The sequence below is a fragment of the Ambystoma mexicanum genome, chromosome 4q, assembly GCF_040938575.1.
Source record: "Ambystoma mexicanum isolate Mex_15411 chromosome 4q, UKY_AmexF1_1, whole genome shotgun sequence".
In the NCBI taxonomy this organism is placed as follows: domain Eukaryota; kingdom Metazoa; phylum Chordata; class Amphibia; order Caudata; family Ambystomatidae; genus Ambystoma; species Ambystoma mexicanum.
In genome coordinates, this window is record NC_090928.1 from 1,108,016,952 (window position 1) to 1,108,041,644 (window position 24,693).

Here is a 24,693-nt window from a genome sequence, read left to right on the forward strand (position 1 = left end):
GGGATCAGCTCTCAGAAAGCTCCAGATCCGCTCCTCTTGCAGGAAATTTTGGACCTGCTAGAGAAAGGTGCCATAGAACCGGTACCTGTAGCGGAGAGGAACAAGGGCTGGTACTCCCCTTACTTTCTCATTCCAAAGAAAGACGGAGGACTGAGACCCATCTTGGACTTGCGAGAATTGAACAAATTCCTCAGAAAAGACAAATTCAAGATGGTCACTCTTTCTCAGATCCTCCAGGCCCTTCAGTTCCAGGACTGGTTGGTATCTCTGGACCTTCAGGACGCTTATTTCCATGTGCCTATCCATCTCAAACACAGGAAATACCTGAGGTTCGCAATTGGCAACTCTCACTATCAATTTCGAGTGCTGCCATTTGGGCTGACCTCCGCCCCGAGGGTCTTCACCAAGTTAATGTCGGTAGTGGCTGCAAGTCTAAGGAGGGAAGGGATTCACGTCTACCCCTACCTGGACGATTGGTTGATCAGGGCTGTTTCTCCGGAACAAGCTCAGATCCAGCTAAATCACGTGTGCCACTTCCTTCACAGACTGGGCTTCTCCCTCAATTTAAAGAAGTCACAAATGATACCATCGCAGAGACTCCAGTTCATAGGAGCGATCCTGGACACTTCCCTGGGAAAAGCCTCGCCACCAGAGGTGAGGGCTCAAGATATTCTACGGATGGTTACCAAGTTCCAACATGCCCAACGTCTCCCAGCCTTCGACTTTTTGAGGTTGCTAGGCCTCATGGCATCCTGCATTTTCCTAGTGCCAGAGGCTCGCCTGAGAATGAGATCCCTCCAGTGGGCACTGGGGACTCAGTGGTCACAATTCTCAAGGAGAATGACAGATCTTCTTCAGGTTCCCGGCAGGGTGGCTCGAGACCTTCAGTGGTGGGCCTGTCAGGAGAACATTCTGAAAGGAGAACAGTTTTGGCAACCCTGGCCGGAGATAACAGTAGTCACGGAGGCCTCACTCACGGGGTGGGGAGCCCACGCCAACGACTTGACCATCAGCGGTCGTTGGTCTCCATCGGAGTCCAGACTACACATCAACCTGTTAGAGCTGAGAGCCATCAGACTTGCGCTGAAGGCGTTCCTGCCAGCTGTACAAGGGAAGAACGTCCTGATAATGACGGACAACACGGTGGCCATGCATTACCTCAACAAAAGAGGAGGCGTAGAATCACTACCCCTGTGCAGAGAGGCGATGCAGCTCTGGTTTTGGGCAATCCAAGAAGGAATCTCTCTTTCGGCAGTTCACCTAGCCGGAGAGAAGAACTTGACAGCGGACGCTCTGAGCAGGCAGAACACAGTCTCCCACGAGTGGGAGCTAGCTCAGGAAGTCCTTCAAGAGATCTTCGCCCTTTGGGGAACCCCGCAGGTAGATCTGTTCGCCACCAGCCTAAACAGGAAATGCGACCTGTTCTGCTCAAGGGAATTTCCCCCGAGAGGAGCTCTGGGAGACGCGTTCATAGTGGACTGGGAGTTTCCGCTTCTGTACGCGTTCCCACCGGTCCCTGTCATTCCTCAAATGATCAGGAGGTTGAGAAGATTCCGGCGAACCATGATCCTAATTGCCCCGTATTGGGCCAGGAGAACGTGGTACCCGGACCTTCTAGACTTGTCCATCTGCCCTCCAATTCGACTTCCACTCAGAGAGAACCTACTCTCACAGAAGGGAGGTCAGGTTCTCCATCCAGACATCAAAACCCTCAACCTTCACGCTTGGCTTCTGAAAGGCTGAGGTACAAGGATTGGGACCTCCCTGATGATGTTATGGAGGTGTTGCTTTCGGCAAGGAGGCCAGCAACAAAGTCTTTATACCGCTGCCGTTGGAACAGATTTTGCAGCTGGTGTAGAGAACAGAATATCGACCCTTTTTCATGTGGTACACCAATGGTTTTGTCCTTCCTACTATATTTGGCAAATTCAGGCCTTCAAGTTGGCACCATTAAGGGCTATCTCGCAGCGCTATCCATCTTTAAGCGTACTGCGGAAGAACCATCCTATTTCAAATTACCCTTGGTAATACAGTTTCTAAAGGGGTTAACCAATGTTTATCCCCCAAGACCATTCCAAGTTCCCCTATGGGATTTAAACTTAGTACTAACTTTCCTGATGGGTACACCTTTCGAACCTCTCCATTCTTGTTCGTTAAGATTCCTTACCCTTAAAACTGTTTTATTAATAGCACTTACATCTGCTAGAAGGGTGAGCGAATTACAAGCTCTTTCTTGTAAACCCCCTCACACAATATTTCACAAAGACAAAGTTGTCCTGCAAGTGAAGCCTAATTTCCTCCCAGAAGTGGTTTCTGAATTCCATATCACTCAGAAGATTACCCTACCATCTTTCTATCCTCCTCCTCACCCGGGGAAAGAGGAAGAGAGGTTACACAGGCTAGACCCTAGGAGGGCTTTAAGTTTTTACATCAGTAGACTAGCCAGGATAAGACAGGCAGACCAGCTGTTTGTAGGTTACGCAGGTCACAAGCTGGGGTTACCAATAACTAAGCAGACCATTTCCAGATGGATCATTCTAGCCATTCTGGAATGTTATAAACTGGCAGGGAAAGAGCCCCCTCAAAACCTTAGGGCTCATTCGACCAGAGGTATTGCAGCTTCATCGGCCCTCAAAAGAGGCGTGCCGGTTAAAGACATATGTGCGGCCGCTACATGGTCGTCTGTCCATACCTTTACACGTTTTTACAATTTGGATTCCTCCTCCAGTCAAGAGACTAGGTTTGGAAGGGCTGTACTGCATTCTATTCATCAATAGAAGACAGCGTGAAGTCAGTACTCCCTCCTCCGATAATAGAATACTGCTATGGGAGCCTATCTAAGATGAGGAATACGTCGGAGGACACAATCCCTTCGAAGAACAAGTTACTTCTTACCTTGTAACGTTCTTTCGACGGGATGTTCCTCCGACGTATTCCTCATCGACCCTCCCATCCATCCCCGCAGTTCTACTTCCCTTGTTGTTGCAGCTTACGCTCCTTCAGGGTGATTAGTTTAGTCCAGAAAGTATTATTGTGGGCTACAAAACGGAACTGAGCAACGGACGCTGCGCGCGGCCTTTATAGGCAGGATGACGTCGATACAGCGGCTGTCGAGGGACATCGACTCGGAGGACGTCGACGCGCAGCGCCCTCTAGAGAGAGAAAAAATTTTCCGAGGCCAGCAGAGCTGGAAGGAGATATCTAAGATGAGGAATACGTCGGAGGAACATCCCGTCGAAAGAACGTTACAAGTTAAGAAGTAACTTGTTCTTCTCCTCTAAACCTATCACTGTCCTCTGGGTCATACTGCCCCCATCCAATAACAGTCCTCTCCCTAAGCTCCACCCCTGGTGGCCATCTTCAGATTTTTACCACACGTTTCAGTGTTGGGCGTCTTCAGATTGCGCTCTGAGCTAATTTAATGTTTTTTTGTATAATGTTTGCAAAATAGTTTTTGACATATTTTTGCTTCATCATCTGAAACGAAGGATAGAGACCGGCAGTGAGGCTCTGAAGATCTTCATCTACCGTCGGATCATCAAAGTTTTGTGAAGGCCCGGCCTTGGGGCCTGCTGAAGAGACAAAGGAAGGCTGCAGCCTGTTCAAACTCTGTGCGAAGTGTGGTTTAAGAAACATCTTAGTAGAAGATTGACACCATGAATGCTTGTACTGCCTGCATCTGTATCAAGATGAGGAGGGATGCAAAGTATGCCATGGTTTCTCGAAGAAAGACAGATACAGCAGACTGTCGACTTGGCTCAAGTAGAGCAAGGCCTCTGACGCAGCCTCGGGGCAGGGTCAAGCCTCATCCAAGACTGGCCGTTCCAAGGAGCGTTCTCCCTCCGGGAGGAGGTCGGATCATTTGAGGACGCCCCAAATTCAGGGTGTCCAAGAGAAGGCTAAGCTCTGCGAAGCTAGCTCCGCTGGGTTTGCCGCTGATGCAGGTCCAGAGATGGGCATAAGACGATCTCCATCATCCTCCACGGTAAGCCTGCCAATGCAAGGAGCGTCTTCAAAGAGGAAGTCGCTAACCCCATCCAAACTCTGTGTGTCCGCGGATAGCCAGACGAGGGAAAAGTCAGAGGTGGACTCGTCGAAACCAGCAAGGGCTTCAACCAAGGCCAAGGAAACAGAGTCGACGACAGCACTGTCACCGAAGACAGCCACAAGCACTTTGTAATCGAAATCAACGACTTCCACTGCAGCTCTGAAATGGAGCCGGTCCAGGAAAGATTTGGCGGGCCGCCCAGCAGGTGACCTTGCCCCAAGGCGTGCTACGTCAGTCGGAAGCAGAGTACGAAGGAACCATCACCAGGTAGAGACCAGGCAGCCACTCCTGCCCAACAACCTCCTGGGAGGGAGAGGGAAACAGTCCCACCTGTGGAGCCCCCCAGGTATGCGGACTGACAAGCTACTGGGGATAGACTGGAGCAGATCTACTCTAGTACCAATGAGGACGACAATCCTCACGAGGGATTCTGCAGGAGGGGGAGAACCTGAGGAAGGACCTCAGTCCCCGGTGCGGAAGAGGAGATGCATTAGCCCGGATCCGACTCTGTTATGCCTAGCCTTAGGGACGTGTGTCTGGACATTTTATGCACACTGGTCACCGAAATCTGAGGATGCTGCTGTCGAGGCCGGCACCTCCACAGCCTTCAAAGGTAACCTCTCTCCTGCGGAAGAGAAAGTACAAGTGGGGGCGCGGGTCCTTGGCATCATCCAACCCCACCGCCACCACCACCTCGTCAGGGCAAGACTCCTACCGGAGCTCCGGATCCACACATGGACACGGGCACGTACACAGCTACCACGGCTACTAGTACCGACGAGGATGACTATTTCATCACGGCGGATGGGTAGACTGCAAACGGGTGAGCCCCACAGGGCCGCCCCTCTGGACAAAGTTGGATCTTTTAATTCGGTCATCTTGAGGGCCTCTGAGCCGTTTCAGTTAGCCCCTGAGGAGAGGAAGAAGGAAGGCTTCCTGTACATATGACGTGAGTCGAGGAGGAAAATCATCATGTCCGTCCTCTTCCTGGGCGACATCTGGGAAGAGGGCCTAGCCCTTATGAAGACTCCAAATACAGCCCTGATGAAACAGGACGGATTGGAGAAGAATTACAGGGTAGCCGACTCAGCGCCCAGATGCCTAGGATCTCGGCCCTCGCCGGATTCCGTGGTCTCGGCCGCAGCTAGGAAACGCTTGGCGAACCCATCATCAGCAGCCATGGTACCTCCGGACCAGGAGGGGAAGAAGCTGGATGCGATGGGCAAGAGGATAATTTACACGGCAGCCTCTACCATCAAGGCAGCAAATGCACTAGCCATTTTGTCCCATTATGACTGGGAACTCTGGTACAAGCTGGGCCCAATCCTGGACTTTCTACCCGAGGATAAGAAGTTCGAGGCAATGGAACTTTTTCAGGAAGGATAGGTGGCCCTGGATCACGCCATCACAGTGGCGGTAGACATCGCAGACACAGGTTTTCGCCAGATGGGGAATGGAGTGTCTCTGGCGCCGTCAGGGTTGGTAGAAGGCTACAAACTTCAGACAGGACGTTCAAACAAGGTGCTGCATATGCCTTTCGACAGGGACAACCTCTTCGGAAATGCAGCCAACAAGTCTTTACAGGCGATAAATACCCACACGGAGACGGCACAATCACTAGGAACTTTGCAGCAGCGACGATCCTCATCCTTTCCCTCCTCCAGGGGAAACCAAGATCGTCAAAGGGTTATGGTACCCCTTACAGGCAGTCCCTGTGCTCTTCCACTCAAGAATCGTACAGGGGGCGCTCTCAAGGCAGCGGAGGACAGCGGCGGTGCCGTCCTCAAGGCAGAACACCTCGCCCCAAGCAGGACTGAACAGGCCGTGTCTCCGGCCCTCACTTACGCACTCCAGTGGGAGTACGGCTGGCAAAGTTCGTCAGCATGTGGGAAAGATCACCATGGACAGATGGATGCTGGGCACTCTCGGACAGGGGCACACTTTGTTCCAACGCAAGTGTCCTTGTATCTCTCTGATTCAACGGTAAGAACTGCACGGGTCGCATCTTCTACAGGAGGTGCTTTCCATGTTATGGAAAGGGGCAATGTAGCCCTTCCTTCCCTCAGCGACTCTGGGCCTCTGCAGTATATTCCAGATACTTTCTAGTTCGAAAGAAGATGGGAGGCTGGAGGCCGATTCTGGATCTACGTCGTCTCAACAAGTACTTAAAGTCTCAAAAGTTCCGGATGGCCAGCTGGAGCAGGGACATTTTCTGATGTTGTTGGAACTGGAGGACGCCTTCTTCCACATCCACATTCTCAAAAAGCACTGCAAGTTCCTGCAATAAGTAGGTTAGGGTCAGCACTTCAGTTACACGGTTCTACCTTTTGATTTGAAGTCGGCCCGAGGGTGTTTACGAAGTGCCTGTCCCCGGTGACGGCACATCTTCGTCTGCAGGGCATCCACGTATACCCTTAACTGAACGACTGGCTGGTGTGTGCCCCCTCCCGGTCCCTGTCAGACGAGCACAAAGGAAGGACTGTACGTCTGCTGATGGAGCTGGGGTTCTCCATAAACTATCCAAAGTCTTGCTTGAAGCCATCTCAGGACGCTGTATTCCTGGGTGCACGACTCAACACGGTGACATGCTTGGCTTCTACCTCGGAGGAGAGGGTGAAAACCATACAAGGCAAGGTGCAGCGCTTGTCGGCCTAGACCGCGACGGTGCGATCTATCAAGTCGCTTCTGAGCATGTTGTTCTCCTGCATAAACCTTGTTCGCCTCTGCAGACTGCGCATGAGACCTCTCCAGGAGTTCCTGGATGCGAGGTGGATGCAAGTATCGGGAACTTTATGGACAAGATTGCCCTCAGCAAAGAGTTATGTCGGGCAATACCGTGGAGGGGTGTTCGGCAGCATCTCATCCAGGGAGCTCAGTTTCAGCTTCCTCCTTACCAGGAGACAGTCACCACGGAGCCTTCTCTAGAGGAATGGGGAGCCCACAACAGATATCTGCATGCCAGAGACCTCTGGCAACCGGAAGAAAAGGACCTACACATCAACGTCCTGTAACTACAGGCCGCATTCTGGGCACTCAAGTCTTTTCTACGGTCATTGAAGGACAAGGTGGTTTAGATCTTTACAGACAACACCACAACCATGTTCTACATCTGGAAACCGGATGGGACCAGGTCTTCGGCACTCTCCAGGGAGGCCCAGGACTTTTGGCATTGGGCCATTTGTCAAGGCATGTTCCTCGTTCTGTTTCACCTGGCGGGAGTCAAGAACACATTGCGAACTCGCTCAGCATGGAACTGTGTTCTTCTCACGAGTGGGAGCTTCGCCAGGACCAGGTGGATCGACTGTTCGACGAATGGGGACAACACCAGATCAATCTCTTCACCAGAGCCAGCAGTTCGCTAGCAGGTTCCCTCAACTGAGGAGCTTGGGGGACACCTTCTCGTTCCTGTGGAAGGGACAGTTCTATATGCTTTCCCTCTATTTCCACTCTTTCTACTTGTGATCAACACACTCACAGTGCCACTGCAGGGATGATACTTGTCTCCCCGGCGTGGCCGAGGCAGATCTGGTACCCGGACTTAATATGCCTGTCAGTGGCCCGTCCATCTGGCTACTGCTGTCCCCGGACCTTCTCGCCAGAGAAGGGGGACGGGGGCGATTCTGCATCACCACCCAGAGTCTCTGGACATAAGGGCATGGCTCCTGCAGCCCTAGAGTTTGGAGGTTATGCTTTACCCACAGAATGTAAGGAAATCCTGGCTACATTGAAGTGCTACGGACGTAAATGGAAATACTTCTCTGTGTTGCCGGACTCAAAAGATTACCCCTCTACGGTTCACGGCTCTGCAACTTCTGCCATACTTGCTTTCCTTGGCCAAAGTGGGACTGGCACACACCTCTATCAAGGTGAATCTCCAGGTACACTAGGTCTCTGGGCAGTTCTTCACTGTGGTCTCGTCAAGCAGTTCCTTAAGGGGATTTTCAGGACTTTCCTGCTGGTAAAGGCTCCCGCCCCGGAGTGGGAGCTCAATGTTGTGCTAGCTAAGCTCATGGGAGCGCCCTTCGAACCTATGCATCAAGCTCTGCTCAAGTTTCTATCGTGGAAGACTACTTTCCTCGTGGCTATCACCTCAGTCAGGCAGGTCGGGAAGATTCAGGCCCTGTCTTGCAAGCAACCTTACTTGTCTTTCCATTCTTCAAGTGTGCTACTGCATTCACACCCCACCTTTATGCCTAAGGCACCGTCGGAATTCCATCTCAACAAACCTTTGGTGTTGCCTGTCTTCTTTCCGAATCTATCGTTGCCGGCGGAGAGGGCCTTGCATTCGCTGGATGATGCTCGTGCTTTGAAATTCTACGTGGCTCATATGAGAGATTTTCGGAAGACTTCTCAATTCTTCATCACCTTTGGACCTGTGAATCAGGGAAAGGCCTCGTCGAAGGCTTCCATCTCCAGGTGGCTCTCCGGCTGCATCATGCACTGTCATCGATTGGCTAGCAGGCCGCTGCCAGGCCGGCCGAGAGCCCACTCCACCAGTGCCATCGCAGCTACGACAACGTTCCTCTCTGGTGTGCCCATGCTCAACATTTGCTGGGCCGCTGCGTGGAGGACCACGCACGCCTTCACGAGGTTCTACTGCATCAACAAGGATTCCAGGGAGGAGTCACAAGTCAACCAAGCGGTACTGCGCAACCTGTTCACTTGAGGTGAGTCTGTTCTAGGGGTGTTAATTGCTTCTGTTGAGCCTTGCCACCTCCTGTGGTTGCGTGTATGTACTGCTGTGTAATCGTAATTCATGAGAATCCATGCCAGACTCCATGCTCGAGAAGGTTTAAGTTACTTACCTGTAACTATTGTTCTCCAGCATGGGTCTGGCATGGATTCACATGGGAGCCCTCCCACCGTCCCCTCTATGGCTCTTTTTGGTTCACATTGCCGTTTTACATGCTTACCAAATATGAAGATGGTCACCCTAGGTGGAGCTTATTGAGAGAACTGACATTGAATGCGGGCAGTCTGACCCAGTGGACATTGACTGGTTTAGAGGAGAAACACAGTTTTAAAGTGAACGTGAAACTGATTTTTCTTTTACCGAGGATTCCCAGCTTGACAACGGGGAATGTTCATGAGCATGTGAATCCATGCCAGACCCATGCTGGCGAACAATAGTTACAGGTAGTAAATTAAACCATAAGCAGCTATGGCATCTCAGTGGCCCAGCAACAATATTTTTACTCAAGGGAGCTCAGCATAAACATGATTGAATAACACTGCTTTATGGAGTGTGGCTATTGCCTCGTTTGAGCTATGACTCTGTGCCAAATGAGACCTTATTTGCCAGATGTTTGAATGGGAATTATGTTTCATATCATCTCAGCAACTTGTATACTGCAGCATAAATTTCCCTCTAAATCATGCTTCCTTCTATACCATTATGCATCAGCACAGCTCTGTGTTCATTAAGCATTCCCCTTCACCTAAGTACTATCCCTTCCTATGTGCTTTGCCCTGCTGGCCCTACAATACTCAGTTATTTTCCTATTATCCCTATATTCCTCATCAGTCGCCTTTGTTTCTGATAGCTCCTTCCTCAGTTCTCCTTTTCCCCACATTCCCCATGCCCTTTGTTTCTCTGCTCAAATTGTTGAATATCCTCCTAGCACCCAGTGTTCTGTGTGTCCATTACACCACACCCCGACCGCTCACCACCACTACCACCATGTTCCGCTGTCCCCAGTGTTTGCATACACTCTGTGGGATGTATTAACCCACTTATGATCTGCCCTGTGGCATCACTGTGTCCTGGTGGTGCCAGAATCATCAAAATGCCCGCAAAACCCTGGTGCGCGCCAAAACCTATGAAAATGGTGCTCTACAAAGCACAAAAAGATGGCTGCCAAATCTACAATGCATGTTGTCAGGGGTGGAACGGAGATCTCACTCCGGAAACATGTCACTGGGCTGCACAACAAGTAAAAATGGAGCACAGATAGGAAAGTAGTGCTTGCTGAAAGAAATCCAAAATCTTGCATTTAAATCCTTTTTCTTGGTTGCTGAAACTGCAGAATTCCGGTACAAAACCCCCACAAACATCCCAATATTCTTGTTGGGTGTCACAATTTACTGAATTCAAGAAATCATTGTGCAATTGCAATATCCTGGAAAGCTGAATTTGTCATCAAAACACCCACAGCAAAAGTTTGCCTGCCTGTGGGATCTGTCAAAATCTGGGCGCAGTACTCTCAGCCGCTTGAATGACTGTTTTCAAAAGCCTGAATTAAAACTGTAAACTTATGCCACTGAAATGTAATGTCTGAAATCTAAGTGACCTGTTATTGAGAGATACCTAGGTTGTAACTATTTAAATCCCATGGTTTAGAATCTAGAATCAGTGTTCTAGCTGCTTGTTTTGAAATTAAGTTTGTTTTAAACCAAGAAAAGAATTTAACAAAATGACATTGAATTTAAGCTGGACTCAAAGCCACTAAACCAGTATAACAACTTCCCCCACAGGGGCCAGGCACCTCCCTTCTGCTCTCTCCACCAGGATATCACACCCATGTGATGATTAAGGGGTGGGAGGAGAATGTGGGCTGTTGTGGGAAGGGGACAATGGACTCCCTCCAACTCAAGGAGATGCTAATTAGGAAGGATCGTAAATGGCCTCTGCCTGAAGGAACTGGGAGGAGATTGATCCTGAGCTGCAAGAATAGAAAGGAGGCGGGGACAGACAACCATTTGTTGATTCACAAGGACAAACATCACATTTTTAAAAAGACTGATAATTTACAGTGTAAAATTGTGAAAAATATGTAAACCCCAGACTTGTGAACCTAATTTTTGCCTGCAAATTTTAAGAGGCGACAGAACTCGGTGCTAGGTTCTGGGAAGTAACAGTGGAAATTATGGTTTCATACCAAATATAATTATGTCAAAAGCATGAAACTTCACACGCTTATGCTCATATTCAATGCGCACTTGTGTGGAAATTTGCTTAGAAATTGGACCATGTATTACGGACAAAAAGGGTGAAATTCTGTCAAAAGCAGACCCAAGATCCAACAGCGACGGGGCTTGGAAGAGTATCTGCTCCACAAAATATGTGATCCATATATGTTATTGTTAGAAAGGTTGCACATTTGTAAATATGTATTGTACTAAAAGTAGATTTTATGTTCAAGGGCCCAAGGGGAGGATTCTCTGATTCATAAACCCACATCATCATGGTGACACCCTGTTTTCTCCTCCAATCAAGGGAGAGAGGAGACTCTAGCCAATAGCCTGCCTAGGAGGCGCGCTTAGGATAAGCCAGCATACACACCCACTTATGATGAGCATAAATAGAGACAGCTGAGGACTTAGAGACACACAGATTCACCCACTAACCGATTGCTGGCAGAGCACCCTGCAAGAGGACCATATTTCTTCCTTGCTCCATACTCCAGAAACTTGGCAAGCAGAAAGGCCCATTCTATAGCTGAACCATTCTCAGCTTGACCTTAAAATTCCAGAAACCAGAATTCACCCCAGAAACCTAAGGGGAACAAAAGAAACAACCGGGCTGTGCTGTAACTGCTTTCCTGCCAAATAATCATTACCAGAATCAAAAGACCCAATCCAGTTGTGCCGTGCTGTGCCATGCTGTGACCAGATAGCTGTGACCAGAGCCATTGCAGACCCAGTCCAGTCCGGTGTGCCCAGCAGCCTGTCCCGTCCGGTGTGCCCAGCAGAATTTCTGAGCAGAATCCCTGATCTTGACGGACCAGAATCCCTGACGGTTCCATTCAAAACATATATAGTGAGTATCCATAGTATAGGACTGTGTCACCAGCATATGTACTATCCATAGTCTATCCATATCTAAATCCATCCTATCTTGTCTTCAGAACCTGATATTGTTAGGAGTATTTTTGAATTGTCAGAACTTTCTTGTGTTAAGTCTCATTTGTATTTAAATTCATAAATCATTAGGGTTGTGAATCCCAGAAAGAAATTGATTATCCAACAAATGAAGGGTCCCTGGCCAGGATTGATGGAGATTCATGTGTGGCTTTCTCTTTTTCTATAGTCATAATCTGGCGTAAAGAAATCCCATTTGTCTTTTTAAAGCACCTACTTGTTTTCCATTTTTGCGCCTATTTAAAAAAACAACCTCCACTAAAACGTCCATAACTTCTTCTAGAAACAAACGAATTTAAATGTCTGCATGTAGCTAACATTCTCAGCTTTCCCTAGAACCAAAATCCGCATTCCAAATCCATATAGTTTTCCCGCAATCGCGATTACCGCATGCAGAAAGGTTTGCTGCAAATTTTGTTTTAGGAAAATCCTATCGCGTGTAAAACAACTTGTGATTGCACCCAACCTCCGTTTTAAGTTTTCACATTGCTTATTAGCATTGAATCATTGCTAGTGTTTGTCAGCAACTATCTAAAGCAACTCCCATAAGAATTTAAACAATTTCAGCAATTTAAACTATATTTAGTGTTTTACCCATTCCATTCTCAGATAACTTTAAACCATTTTGACAGCTTGCCAATCAATTCTGTTTCTTTCGTGTGTTGCTGGGGGGAAATTGGGATTGACATTTTGTTTGAATTCTGCATTCCTGAAAGCTGTTCTCTCCTCCTATCTCTTTACATTGCCTGTTGGGGGGGTGGGAGGGGGGAGGAGTGTGCAGGGGGAATTAGTAACCATACTGCTATTTGATCTGAACACAAAAAGGATTATTTCTGTGCTGAATTCTTTTGCTCACTATTACTCCTTGTGACCAAAGAGATTGCTTAGTGTTACATGACCCCATTGGTGATCATTGTATACCCATTAAACATAGTGTGATTATATTGTGAATACATAAATACATATTTTAACTTTGCAAACCAGCCTGATTCCTGATTCAGTGTGACTGGGGGGGTTCCAAGAGAGTGGCATGATATGAGTGGTACATCGTTCAGAATAAAAGAACTTTTAGACACAAAATAAATAAGGATTTCAGTTGTGCATTACACGCTAGGCGTTGACTTAGGTGAAGTGCCGGATTGAAATCACTTAAACTCTCACTCAGTTTTCCTAAGTCTCATATTCATTTATCCCTGCCCTCTGTATACAATGCATCTCTATCTGCCCCAATTTCCTGTGCTCCACCACCCCTCACTGTGGCAGTTCATTATTTTCATGCCCATGCAGTAATGTGCCACCAATCAACTTTGTTCTGTTGCTCCAGCTGTGGCCATCAAGCTCACTCTTTTTATCTATGCCATCCTAGTTTACTTCCATGCTTCTGTGTTCCTTGGTTCCTTGGATCTGGTAGTTTTGTACCATGCTGAATTCTTGCAGCATCCCCGCTGTGTCCATTATCCATTCCACTCTGTCCTTTTGTGTGCTCTGTACTATTCATCCATAAACCGTATCTATCCACCAGCAGATGCACTTCTATGTTCCTGAAACGTCTGTCTGTTAGTCGCTTATGACTAGGATTCTCTTGCTCCTGTGAGTATCAGCCATTAATCATTTAACCCTTGCTCGTTCTTTTACTATTAGCCCCATTGAGGATAACAGAGTTCATCTTATGTTTTTAATGCTCTATAGAGACATTAATGGCAACATCCTAGATTAAAGGAACATTGTTTATTGTTCATATTTTAGGACAGGGCTCCTTTCAAAAGAGCTTGCTGTGTGCTGCTCCAGAGTTTGAAGACAGTCACTTCCTGTGTATGTTAGTACCCTCTCCTCCGCATGCATCTGGCTCTCTGTATGTCAGTTTGTCCACATGCTTGTTTTATAATTGAACATTGCAAGACTATTTGCCTACTTTCCATTGTGTTCATCATTGCCATGTCCGTTTGCTCCTGCACCTTGCTTATCAGTGCTACTACCCCATCATCTGCCATTCGGCGATGTTTCTTGGAACCTTGTATCCATTAGCTAATAGGCATAAGGTCAAAGAAGAGTATGGCACAGTTCCTCACTGCTCTTTTTCTAGACCATACTTTATTGTTGCAATTGGCAGTCAATGAGATCTTGCAATGAATGTTGGCTGGGTACAACATTAATATTGGGGCACTACTGCCCTGCGCCGGGTGGCTGCGCCCGACTGTACTTGAAGCTCTCTGGGGAGGAGGCACGATCTGATGATGTAGCTGCGGTAAAAATAGTTGGACCCGCCTAGATCCAGATCATTGATCTTCCTATCACTGTAGCAGTGCTATACATCCTGGAATCCACTGCTGCCTACATCACCCAATAAGACCAGCCAGTGAGGAATGAGCTCTGCAGGTAGAGCGGCTCTGATGAACCACAAAACTTCTGGTATGGGACTCCATTGTGTTATGGCCTTTTCTAAAGATCTTTCATCTAGGGCAGAAATGTTTCACTACAAGTTAAAAGCCTGAAGCCACAGGACTTGCATAAACATACAGCAAGCCTTGCGCTATAAGAGAGACTTTTTCTGTATCACACCTATTGGCAGGAATAGCTCTTGAGGTGTGTTAGGCAAGATCATATGCAGTACCGTGGGGGAGACTGCACCAGCCTTGTTCTCATGGCAATGGGTAACCCCACCTTTAGTATAAGACTATACTACACAAGTTGGTACTGACAAGCCAGGCTTATCTCAAGAGGGGTCAATGTGAGCTGTAGGGTTGCAACATAGAGTTTCACAGTGACGAGTATCCAAATAACACTTACACTCAAGGTTTCTTGGTTAAACATTATTGATTAATTTAACAGTCAGTTTGAATAAGCCTTGTTTAGAAGGGAGCAAATATGTAATACTTTAAATGTAATTCAAAATACACACTGTTTCACTAAATCGGTAGATACCCTTTTGGGATGGCACACAGACACTTCCTACACCCTGAGGTGACGTGAATAACTAGGACACTGTGGTCATTGATAAATCCCTGGTACATTTAGAGCAATACTGAGTTTGGTGTCAAAAGGAAAACGTTAGGGAAGGAAACAATAGTTAACAAGTTTCTCAAACAGGTAAGCACTTTTGAACACCCCCCCCCAATGCAATGTCGATAAACCATTTCCCAGCTATACAAGTAAAGAATGTATGACATTTTGGAGGGACAGATCAAAATACAAAGTCGGAGGTTTAGAAGAGTCTTCAGGGAGCCAGGACGCCCAATGTCAATTGAGCAAAGTCTAGGGGAGCTGGGGCACTTCTTGCAGGTAAGTAGAAAGTCTTGCACAATGTTATAGAGAGTTTTGTAGAAAAAGAAATCACTGTTAGGCCACAAGCAACTCTGCAAAAGGCAGAAAATGTAAGTCTCAACTGAGAGCTAGCAAGCTACACCACAAGAGGTAAGTACCCTTTAGTCCACAGTACCTTAGGTCTGAAGAAATTGGTTCCCGCTGGCCCCTGTTCCTGTTGTAGTATAGCAGATCCTGTTGTTCCTGGGCATCAGTCATGGGGACAAGAGGGAGGACGTCTGGGGACTCCTGCACTACGATTCGAAGTTCAACGTCAGCAGTGGGCAAAGTTCAGATCAACAGCACTTCGCGGTTTCAGCTTCTCGCTAATAGCACCACTGCGGTTCTTGGACACCTTGTGGACTTTCCTTGCTTCTGGTGTCCAGCACTCTGTTGAGATGGCTCAGGCTTGTTCAGCCCTGCTTTGAGGGAGTCAGGCTTAAAAACGAGGCACTCGATTCTGGTGTTCCTGTCCCCTGACACTCGGTTCCTCCAGCAGCAATGAAAGTACAGCCAGCAAAGAGAGGATTTCCATTCAATTTTGTCTTGGGGTCGATTGGTTCCCACCAACCAAGGGGAGAAGTCGTCCTTTGCAGGGCTTCTCTAGTCGAGGCAAATTCGGAGATTCAGCACTGCAGCAGGGCTTCACCGGGCAAACCAACAGTCCAGGAATTGCAGAAAGCTTCTCTTCCAAGTTCTTCTTCGGATTCCTTTGTCCAGTGGTCCACTCTGCCTTCCTTGCAAAAGACCTTGCCTTTTATGCAAGTCTCTCCCATTCATTTGCAGCCTAGCTGTCATTCAAACAGCAGGATGGCTGTCCTCCTAGGACAGCCAGCCAGCCAATCACCTTTGGATGCATTCCTGTAACAAAGGAGACAAAGCACATGGAGTTCAGGCACCTCCCTTGCTTCCTGCCTTGCCAGACACGCTGCAGTCAGAGGCAGGCTTCGCCAGTGACCCGCCAAAGGCAAAAACCTGGTTTGGCGCACAGAGTAAATCTCAAGAAGGACCTTTACAACAAGAAATGACGAAAAAAGAAGACCGGGGCCATTTTGAACGCAGCCCACGTTAAATATGTTAGGAAAAAGTAAACCACTGCCACCAGCCATTCATTGTAGAAAGGGTAACATAAAAATATTACATGAATAAGTAGACAAAGGGGATACTAAGTAACCCGGATCTCTATGTAAAATAGGGTGTGCTGGGTCTACAAGGTTACAAAAGGTAAGTAAAGTCAGTTTCACTTCACTGCTCTGGGAAACCAAGTAGATTAACCAAGAGAAGGTATTTAAACCTTTGGGAAATCTGAAAGACTTCCCTGTGCCACTGCACTGAAGGTGCTGTGTCACAATGTAAAAAGATGATGGCTGTGGAGTTTGTCAGACTCCAAAACCAAAAGCAACCCAGTGTTCAAATCACAGAAAAAGGTCTCACTCTCTCCAGGATAAAAATGAAAAGTCCTAAAGTCCAGCAAAAGAGCTGGGGGTCTCTAAGGTAGAAGGAAATTAGCACATTTCTGAGAATGCTTCCTAACAATGTGCCAGTTTATCAACTGTAGGAAATGTTGGGATTGATGACCACAAATATAAATGTCTTAGGTGTAGTTTTACTGTCAATGTTCTTTAATTCATCTCTAGGTATTGTGCAAAATAATTTCAGGAAATTCATTCATAACAATTGCATTTATTTTACAAATGCACAAATCAAAGCTGGTACCTAAAAATGTGTTGTTTTTTTTATCGTAGCTGGAGGCACAAGCAGAAGCTGCTGCAGCAGAGGCATCAAAGGAACGGAAGCTGCGGGAGCGAAGTGAGCACTATTCGAAACAGCTGGAAAGTGAGATGGAAGGGTTGAAGGTTAGTGTGAATACGTCTCACATCGTCTCTCATACAAGCTATGAAAATGCCAATTCTTGAGCTATGAGTGCTAAAAGGAAAAATTGTTTACTCAAAAGGAGAACAGGGAGGTAATAACTATTTCACATTTAATGAAAAGTATCATTTTTGATTAATTTTCTTGGGCCCAAGACATGTAAAAAGAAATGCAGCAGTGGCCTAATGGAACCTATCAACAATCAAGCAGTGGTTATCAGTGGTTTATGCATCATCTAGTAGCCGCCAGGGCTGTCTGCATAATCCTTTACTTTCCATTGGCCCTACTCTCCATACCGGTTGCCAACACCTTTTGTTGCATTGCCTAGGGCCCAGTATTGTCTCCACTATTCATCTGTATCTCCATCCTGTGGCCTCATTCTTTCACCTGTTATTTCTTAGTAAACATGAACTAAAGGCAAACAAGATAGAGGATGTAATGTCTTTAATGTAATTTCCTGCGGATGTTAATGTGGGTCTGTCTTTGCGGCATAAACCTAGATTGATCCTGTCCTTTCAGTTTCAGCAGTAACTCCGTCAGTCGATTAATCACGACTTCAGCATATATTTTTGCATCCGTGCTTATAAGCATTATAGGTCTATATGAACCGAGCGACAACGGATCTTTGCCAACTTTTGGGAACACCAAAAACGTAGTTTCGTTCGAGTCTGTGGCCATGCCCTTTAACCTAAAGGAATTGAAGAGCTTAGTGAGGTGAAGCGCTAGAGTGTCTAGGTTTCATTTATAAAAGTTGGCAGTGTAACCATTGGGTCCCAGCGCCTTGTTCCTGGGTAGTGATTTAACCGCCTCCCTTACCTCCCCCTCCTGGATTTCCCCCTCTAGCCCTTCCCTCTCTTCCTCAGTGACTGTCGGCAAAGGGACCCCATTCAGGTATGCTGCTAGCCTTTCTCTCACCGGGTTGTCAGAGGCATATAGCTTAGTGTAGAAGTCCCGGAATACCCCTACAATCCCCTTGTCAGTGGTCTCTGCCCCCCCCCCCCGGCTTTGTTTTTCAGTTGCAAGATTGTCCTGGCTCAGGCTTTATCTTTCATTTGCCTGGCCAACAGCCAATCAGCTTTGTTAGCTCTGACTTAGTAGAGTACTGTTTTGCAAATAATAAAGCCTTTCGCCTTTTTTCATGCCGAGAAGCACCAGCTGCCCTTGGGTGTGTTTCATTGCCCTTTGCAGGTTCTGAGTTGGGCCCTTTACCATCTCAGCCTTTATGTCCCGTAATTTGCGATCGACTTCCTCCTTCCACAACCACTGTTGTCACGTTCTGCCTTCAAGGCTATTGGGTGTCCTCTCAGCACCGCCTCAAAGGCGTTCCCCATTGTCTATGGGGCTACGTCTGGGGTCTCATTCTCTACGAAATAAGCATCGATTTTGTCCTTTATCATGTTCGCTAGGATCGGATCTTACATCAGTTTCGACAGGAAGTCCCACTTCCAGATACCTCCCGGGGTGCTCCCAATCTTCACATGCATTGATAGTGGGCCATGATCAGAAAGGGAGATAGTTTCAATCTACCCCCGTACACTCCCCATTACATGGGTGGAGACAGAGATATCCTAGTTAGGGAAACTTGAACGTGGGAGAAATAAGTGAAGCCCCCGGCCTGTCCCTTGATGGTTCGCCAGATGTCATGAAGGACCAGTGTGGCGATTTTCTGCTTTAGTGCCTTTGACAGCACCACTATATGGAGAGTAGCACGCATATTCCTATCCACTTGGGGAGCCCACGCCATATTAAAATCACTCGCTAAGATGATGTCACCCCTGGAGAAATCTTGCCCCTCAAAAAGCCGTCCTGTCCTGTATTGGGAGCATATACAGTTACTAAAGTATACGTGAGAGTCACCATTATTACATTAAGAAAAAGTGAGCGCCCTCCTTGGTCTGGTTTGCTGTCTAAAACCAGGCCCATAAGCCTGCTGCTAATGGCAATGAGCACCCCTGCTGTCTTATCTCCAGCATTGGCTAGATACAGCTGGGAGTAGCCCTTTATCTTGATCTCCCTTTGTCCCTTTTTCTGATATGAGTTGCCTGATAAATAAAAATGCCTGGTTTCACCCCTCTCAAATATCCCTCGATGGCTAATAGTAGTCCCCTCCACCCCCTTGGCAGAACTGACCCATCCCTCCCCCCTTACGATCCAGCTCAAGATACCCCAACAATAACACCCCCTCTATTACCACCCCAACTTTCCCCCTGTTCCGTGAGGGGGCCAAAGTCCGTAGGATCACTCGTGTGGAGTGTCCATTGAAATTGGCCCCTTAAAATACTTCTAGAAAAGTCGTGGAGGATGCTGAACCCTACTCTGATTCTACACTCTGACTCTAAATCCAGAAGCCTCACCTTTTATACAGTTCCAGCAAACACTCCTCTGAAATCTCTCTCCGCATTCTACAGGAAGGGGCCTTCTACCTAAGAGACCCCCAGCTCTTTTGCTGGACTTTAGGACTTTTAATTTTGATCCTGGAGAGAGAGAGACCTTTTTCCCACTCTCTCATGTATTTGTATTTGATTTGAACACTGTGTTTCCTTTGGTTTTGGAGTCTGACAAACTCCATAGGCATCATTGTTTTACATTGTGAGACACAGCATCCTTAGTGCAGTGTCACAGAGCAATCCTTTGGATTTCTTCTAATGTTTAAATACCTTCTTTTGGATAACTACTGTTTCCAAGAGTAGTAAAGTGAAATTGACTTTACTTACATTTTTCTCTTTGTAGACCAGCATACACTATCTTACAATATGGTGCTGGAGGGGTTACTTAGGTATCCCCTTTGTCTAACTTATTGTGTAACATTTTTATGTTACCCTTTCTACAATTAATGGCTGGTGGCAGTGGTTTACTATTTCCTACCATTGTGTGTTTTGACCGCGGGCTGCGCTCGCAGCTACAGTGTAGCACCCATGGGTGCCCATTTTGTCAAAATGGCCCCAATCTTCTTTTTTCGCCATTTCTCGTTGCAATGGTCCTTCCTGAGATTTACCCTGCGCGCCAAACCAGGTTTGGTCCCTTTGTTCATTTTGTCTTTGGAGGGGTTCACTGGTGAAGCCTGCCTCTGGCACCAGTGTGTCTGACAGGGAAGGAAGCGAGGGAGGTTCCCAAAACTCCCAGTGCTTAAGTCTCCTTGGTTACAGGAATGCCCCCAAAGGTGATTAGCCAGCTGGCTTTCTTTGGAGGCCAGCCACCCTGCTCTGTGAATGACAGCTAGGCTGCAAATGAATGGGAACGACTTGCATAAAAGGCAAGGGGCCTCATTACACGGTAGGCGGTGAGCCATGGCGCTATTAGCGCCATGGCTCATGCCGGTAAAATACCGGCACCGCCTTGGCGGAAAGGGGATTTACCGCCCCATTCCAAGGTTGGAGGGGCGGTAAATCCCCTTTCCGCCATTGCCCTTCCCCATTCCCATTTCTGCCCCATAGGGCTCTATGGAAATGGGGAAGGTGCTAATTACGCCACCGCAATTTTGCGGTGCCGTAATTAGCTCCGAGGTCCCTTAGCGGGTTGGATTTTAACGCCTGCAAGAAGCAGGCGTTAAATCCTCCAACCCGCAAAGGGACCTCGTAGTACGGCGGTAAGGGTTAACGGTCACCGTTGCCATTAACGGTGACCGTTAACCCTTACCGCCGTCCGTGTAATGAGGCCCACAGTCTTTTTCAAGGAAGGCAGAGTCGACCACTGGACGAAGGAACCGAAGAAAGAAACTGGAAGAGAAGCTTGCTGCACCTCGTGGACCATTGGTTTGTCCGGTGAAGCCCTGCTGCAGTGCTGAAGCTCCTATTTCGACATCGACTAGAGAAGCCCGGAAAGGACGACTTCTCCCCCTTGGGTTAGTGGGACCAATCGGCCCCAAGACGAACTCGACTGAAGCCCCTCTCTTTGCTGGCTGTACTTCCATTGCTGCTGCAGGAACCATGTGCCAGGGACAGGAACACCAGAATCGAGTGCATCGTTTTTAAGCCAGACCAGAGCTCCAGGAAGATCCTGCGGACTCCCTCGAAGCAGTGTTGACCAAGCCTGAGCTACCTCAACAGAGTGCTGGACCCCAGAAGCAAGGAAAGTCCACAAAGTGTCCAAGAACCGCTGTGGTGCTGTTTGCGAGTAGCTGAAACGGCGAAGTGCTGCTGATCTGAATTGCGCCCATTGCTACCATCGACCTTCAAATCATAGTGCAGGAGTCCCCAGACGTCCTCCCTCTTGTCCACACTACTGAGGTCCAGGAACAACAGGATCTGCAGGGACTACAACAAGAACAGAAGCCAGCTGGAACCATTTCTTCAGACCTGGTACTGCAAACTAAGGGGTGTGTAGCTTACTTGCTCTCAGTTGAGACTTGCATTGGCTGCCCTTTGCAGAGTTGCTTGCAGCTTTGCCTTTCACAAGCCTCCCAGCTTGTGGCTCAACAGTGATTTCTTTTTACAACAAAACTCTCTTTAACATTGTGCAAGACTTTTACCTACCTTAAAGAAGTGCCTCAGCTCCCCTAGACTTTGTTCAAGTGACATTGGCTGTCCTGGCTCCCTGAAGACACTTCTTAACCTCTGACTTTGTGTTTAACTATCCCTCCAAAAAGTCATACATACCTTACTTGTATAGCTGGGAAAGGGTTAATCAACATTGCTGGATTTTGAGGACTTGATTTGTTTAACCTGGAGAGAGCGAGACCCTTTTTCCCCACTCTCTCATGTATTTTAATGCGATTTTGAACACTGTTTCTTTTGATTGTGGAGTCTGACAAACTCCATAGGCATCATCTTTTACATTGTGTCACACAGCACCTTCAGTGCAGTGATGTAGGGAAGTTTCCAGATTTCCCAAAGGTATAAATAACTTCTCTGGGATAAACTACTGTTTTCTAGAGCAGTAAAGTGAAATTGACTTTACTTACAGTTGTAACTTTCTAGACCCAGCACACACTATCTTACAATAGGGTACTGGCGGAGTTACTTAGTATCCCCTTTGTCTAGCTTCTCATGTAACATTTTGTGTTACCCTCTTCCTCGCTGAATGGCTGGTGGCAGTGGTTTACTTTTTACTACCATTGTGTGCTTTTACTGCGGGCTGCGTTCGCAGAGACAGTAAAGCACCCATGGGTGCAATTTTTGTCAAAATGGCCACGGTCTTCTTTTTTTGCCATTTCTTTGTGGAAATCCTTCTTGAGATTTACTCTGCGCGCCAAACCAGGTTTGGTCCCTTTGTTCATTTTGCCTTTGGTGGGATTCACGAGTGAAGCCCGCCTCTGGTTCCAGGATATCTGGCGGGGGGCAGGAAGCAGGGAGGTGCCCGAAACTCCCTGTGCTTAGTCCCCTAGGAGACAGGAATGCACTCTTAGGTGATTGGCTGGCTGGCTGTCCGCCAAGGACAGCCACCCTCCTGGGTGACTGACAGCTGGGCTGGAATGAATGGGAGCAAGCTGCATAAAGGGCGGGGCTTTTTGGCTTGGAAGACAGAGTCGACTACTGGACGAAGGAATCCGAAGAAGAACTTGAAGATGACGTCTGCTGCAACTCCTGGACTGTTGGTTTGCCCAGTGTAGCCCTGCTGCTGTGCTGAAACTCCAAATTCATATAGACACAGAAGCCCCTGCAAGGACAACTTCTCCCTTTGAGCTGGTGAGACCAATCAACTCCAAAGTAAGCCACCTGGACATACTCTCAAAGCTGGTCAAGTATCCACTGCAGTTGTTGCTGGAACCAGATATCCAGGTAGAGGAACACCAGTCTGTGTGCGTTGCTTTTAAGCTGGCCAAGAGCTCCAGGAAGATCCTCCGGACTGCCAGGAAGTAGGACTGACCGAGCCTGAGCCCCCTCAACAGAGTGCAGGACCCCAGAAGCAAGGAAAGCCAACTTGACAGCCAGGAACCGTGGTGTTGCTATCTGCAGAAGACGCGAGGAGCTGAAACACCGAACAGCAACTTGTTTGAAGTTTGCCAGTTGCGAGTGGTGACTGTCCCATTGCAGTGCAAGAGTCCCCAGAAGTCCTCCCTCTTGTCCCCACAACTGAGCCCCAGAAACAGTGAGATCTGCAGAGCTGCACATGAACAGAAGTCATCTGCTGCACTTTTAAAGATACTGTAAAGCCTAAGAGAACTTACCTCTTGTTGTGTAGCCAATTGTCATTGGAGACTTGCTTAGTTACATGGGTAGAGTTGCTTGCTGCTTCTTTACTTCACAAGCCTAATAAGCTTGTGGCCCTACTTTGATTGCTTCTATTCTACCAAGACTTTTTAAACATTGGAAAAGACTTTCTACTTACCTGCAAGAAGAGCTTCAGTTCACCTTGACTTTTGCTAACTTAACATTGGCTGGCCTGGATCCCTGAATCACTCTTCTCTCTTTTGCTCATGCGTTTTGCCTTCCTTCCAGGAAAGGTTTAACTGACTTTGCATTGGGGGGTTGTTTTGAAAGTACTTACCTACTTAAGAATAACTGTGTGAATACGTTTTATTCTGTACTCTCTTCGCTTTAACACTACTCCCAAGAATATTCTAAATGCAACAGTAATATATTAATGCCAACAGCACCCTATCTATTGAAGGCACCTGAGGGTGTAGGTAGTGCCTGTGTGTCATCCCAAATGGGTATTTGCTGATTTAGAAAGCTAAGATTGTGTCCTTGTAAAGTATATTTGCGTGGTGTTTTATATTGCTCCCTTCTGAAGAAGGCTTAGTATAACTGACTGGTAAATAAATTAATAATTGTTTACTCAAGAAACCCTGTGTTTAAGAGTTTATTTGAATACTTGTCACTGTGAATCTCTGCCTGGCTACTCAACACGCTACCAACCTGTGTAGTACAGACTTATACCAAATGTTGGGTTCCTATTGCCAGGAGGTCAGGGTTGTTGTAGTGCACCCAAAGGGTACTGCATACTATCTTGCCTAACAACAACATTGTATTGGGGGGGGGGTTCAAAAGTGCTTTTCGAGGGGATTGCGTCCTCCGACGTATTCCATATCTTTGACAGTATTAACCACAGCTGTGCTGCTACGGAAAATTTTCTGCGTCTGCATCGATGACGTTGATGCGCCGTCCCCGAGGACCTCCTCCGATGGCCGACATCACCCGATGTGATAAGTAGGACGCATGACGCCCTTAGCCTCAGTTCCGTTTTTTCCGCGAACGTGTTCGCTTCGTGAATCTCGGTACGCCTCGATTCTTTGGAGTTCTGTTATATTCTATCTCGGTTATTTGAACCTGTCCGGTTTTTGTGAAAAGCCTGTTCGTGACGATGTCTACCTCGTCTTCAACCCCGTGTCCGGGCTTCAAGAAATGTGGGGACTGTGGGTCCAAGATGTCGGTAACGGACTCGCACAACGCCTGCCTCTGGTGCTTCGGGGAGGCCCACGACACGGACGACTGTGTCGACTGCCAGTCGCTTACGGCCAAGGCCTTGCGGGAGCGCAAGAAGAAGTTGTCAGTAGGTAGGGTGTCTAAGCCCAGGAAGTCGAGGTCTGCAGGGCTTTTGACGGATGATTCGAGAGGCGACTCTCTGCGTCATCGTCGGAGGTCCAGTGGGTCTCCTTCCAGGAGTCGGTCTCGCCACTCCTCTGCCTCTTCGAGGCATTCCCGGAAGCGCCGGCATCAGTCGCCTTCCCCGTC

At 47.7% G+C, this 24,693-nt stretch overlaps 1 protein-coding gene across 2 annotated transcripts in view; it reads left to right on the forward strand.

Moving 5' to 3' along the window:
* The window catches only part of CDC42BPA (CDC42 binding protein kinase alpha), a 1,600,792-nt gene that overhangs the window by 852,680 nt on the left and 723,419 nt on the right, over positions 1-24,693 (forward strand). For both annotated transcript variants that reach the window (XM_069608679.1, XM_069608678.1), the window contains exon 14: positions 16,954-17,064. In XM_069608679.1, coding sequence (XP_069464780.1) covers positions 16,954-17,064 — 111 coding nt within the window. The remainder of the gene's footprint in view (positions 1-16,953; positions 17,065-24,693) is intronic.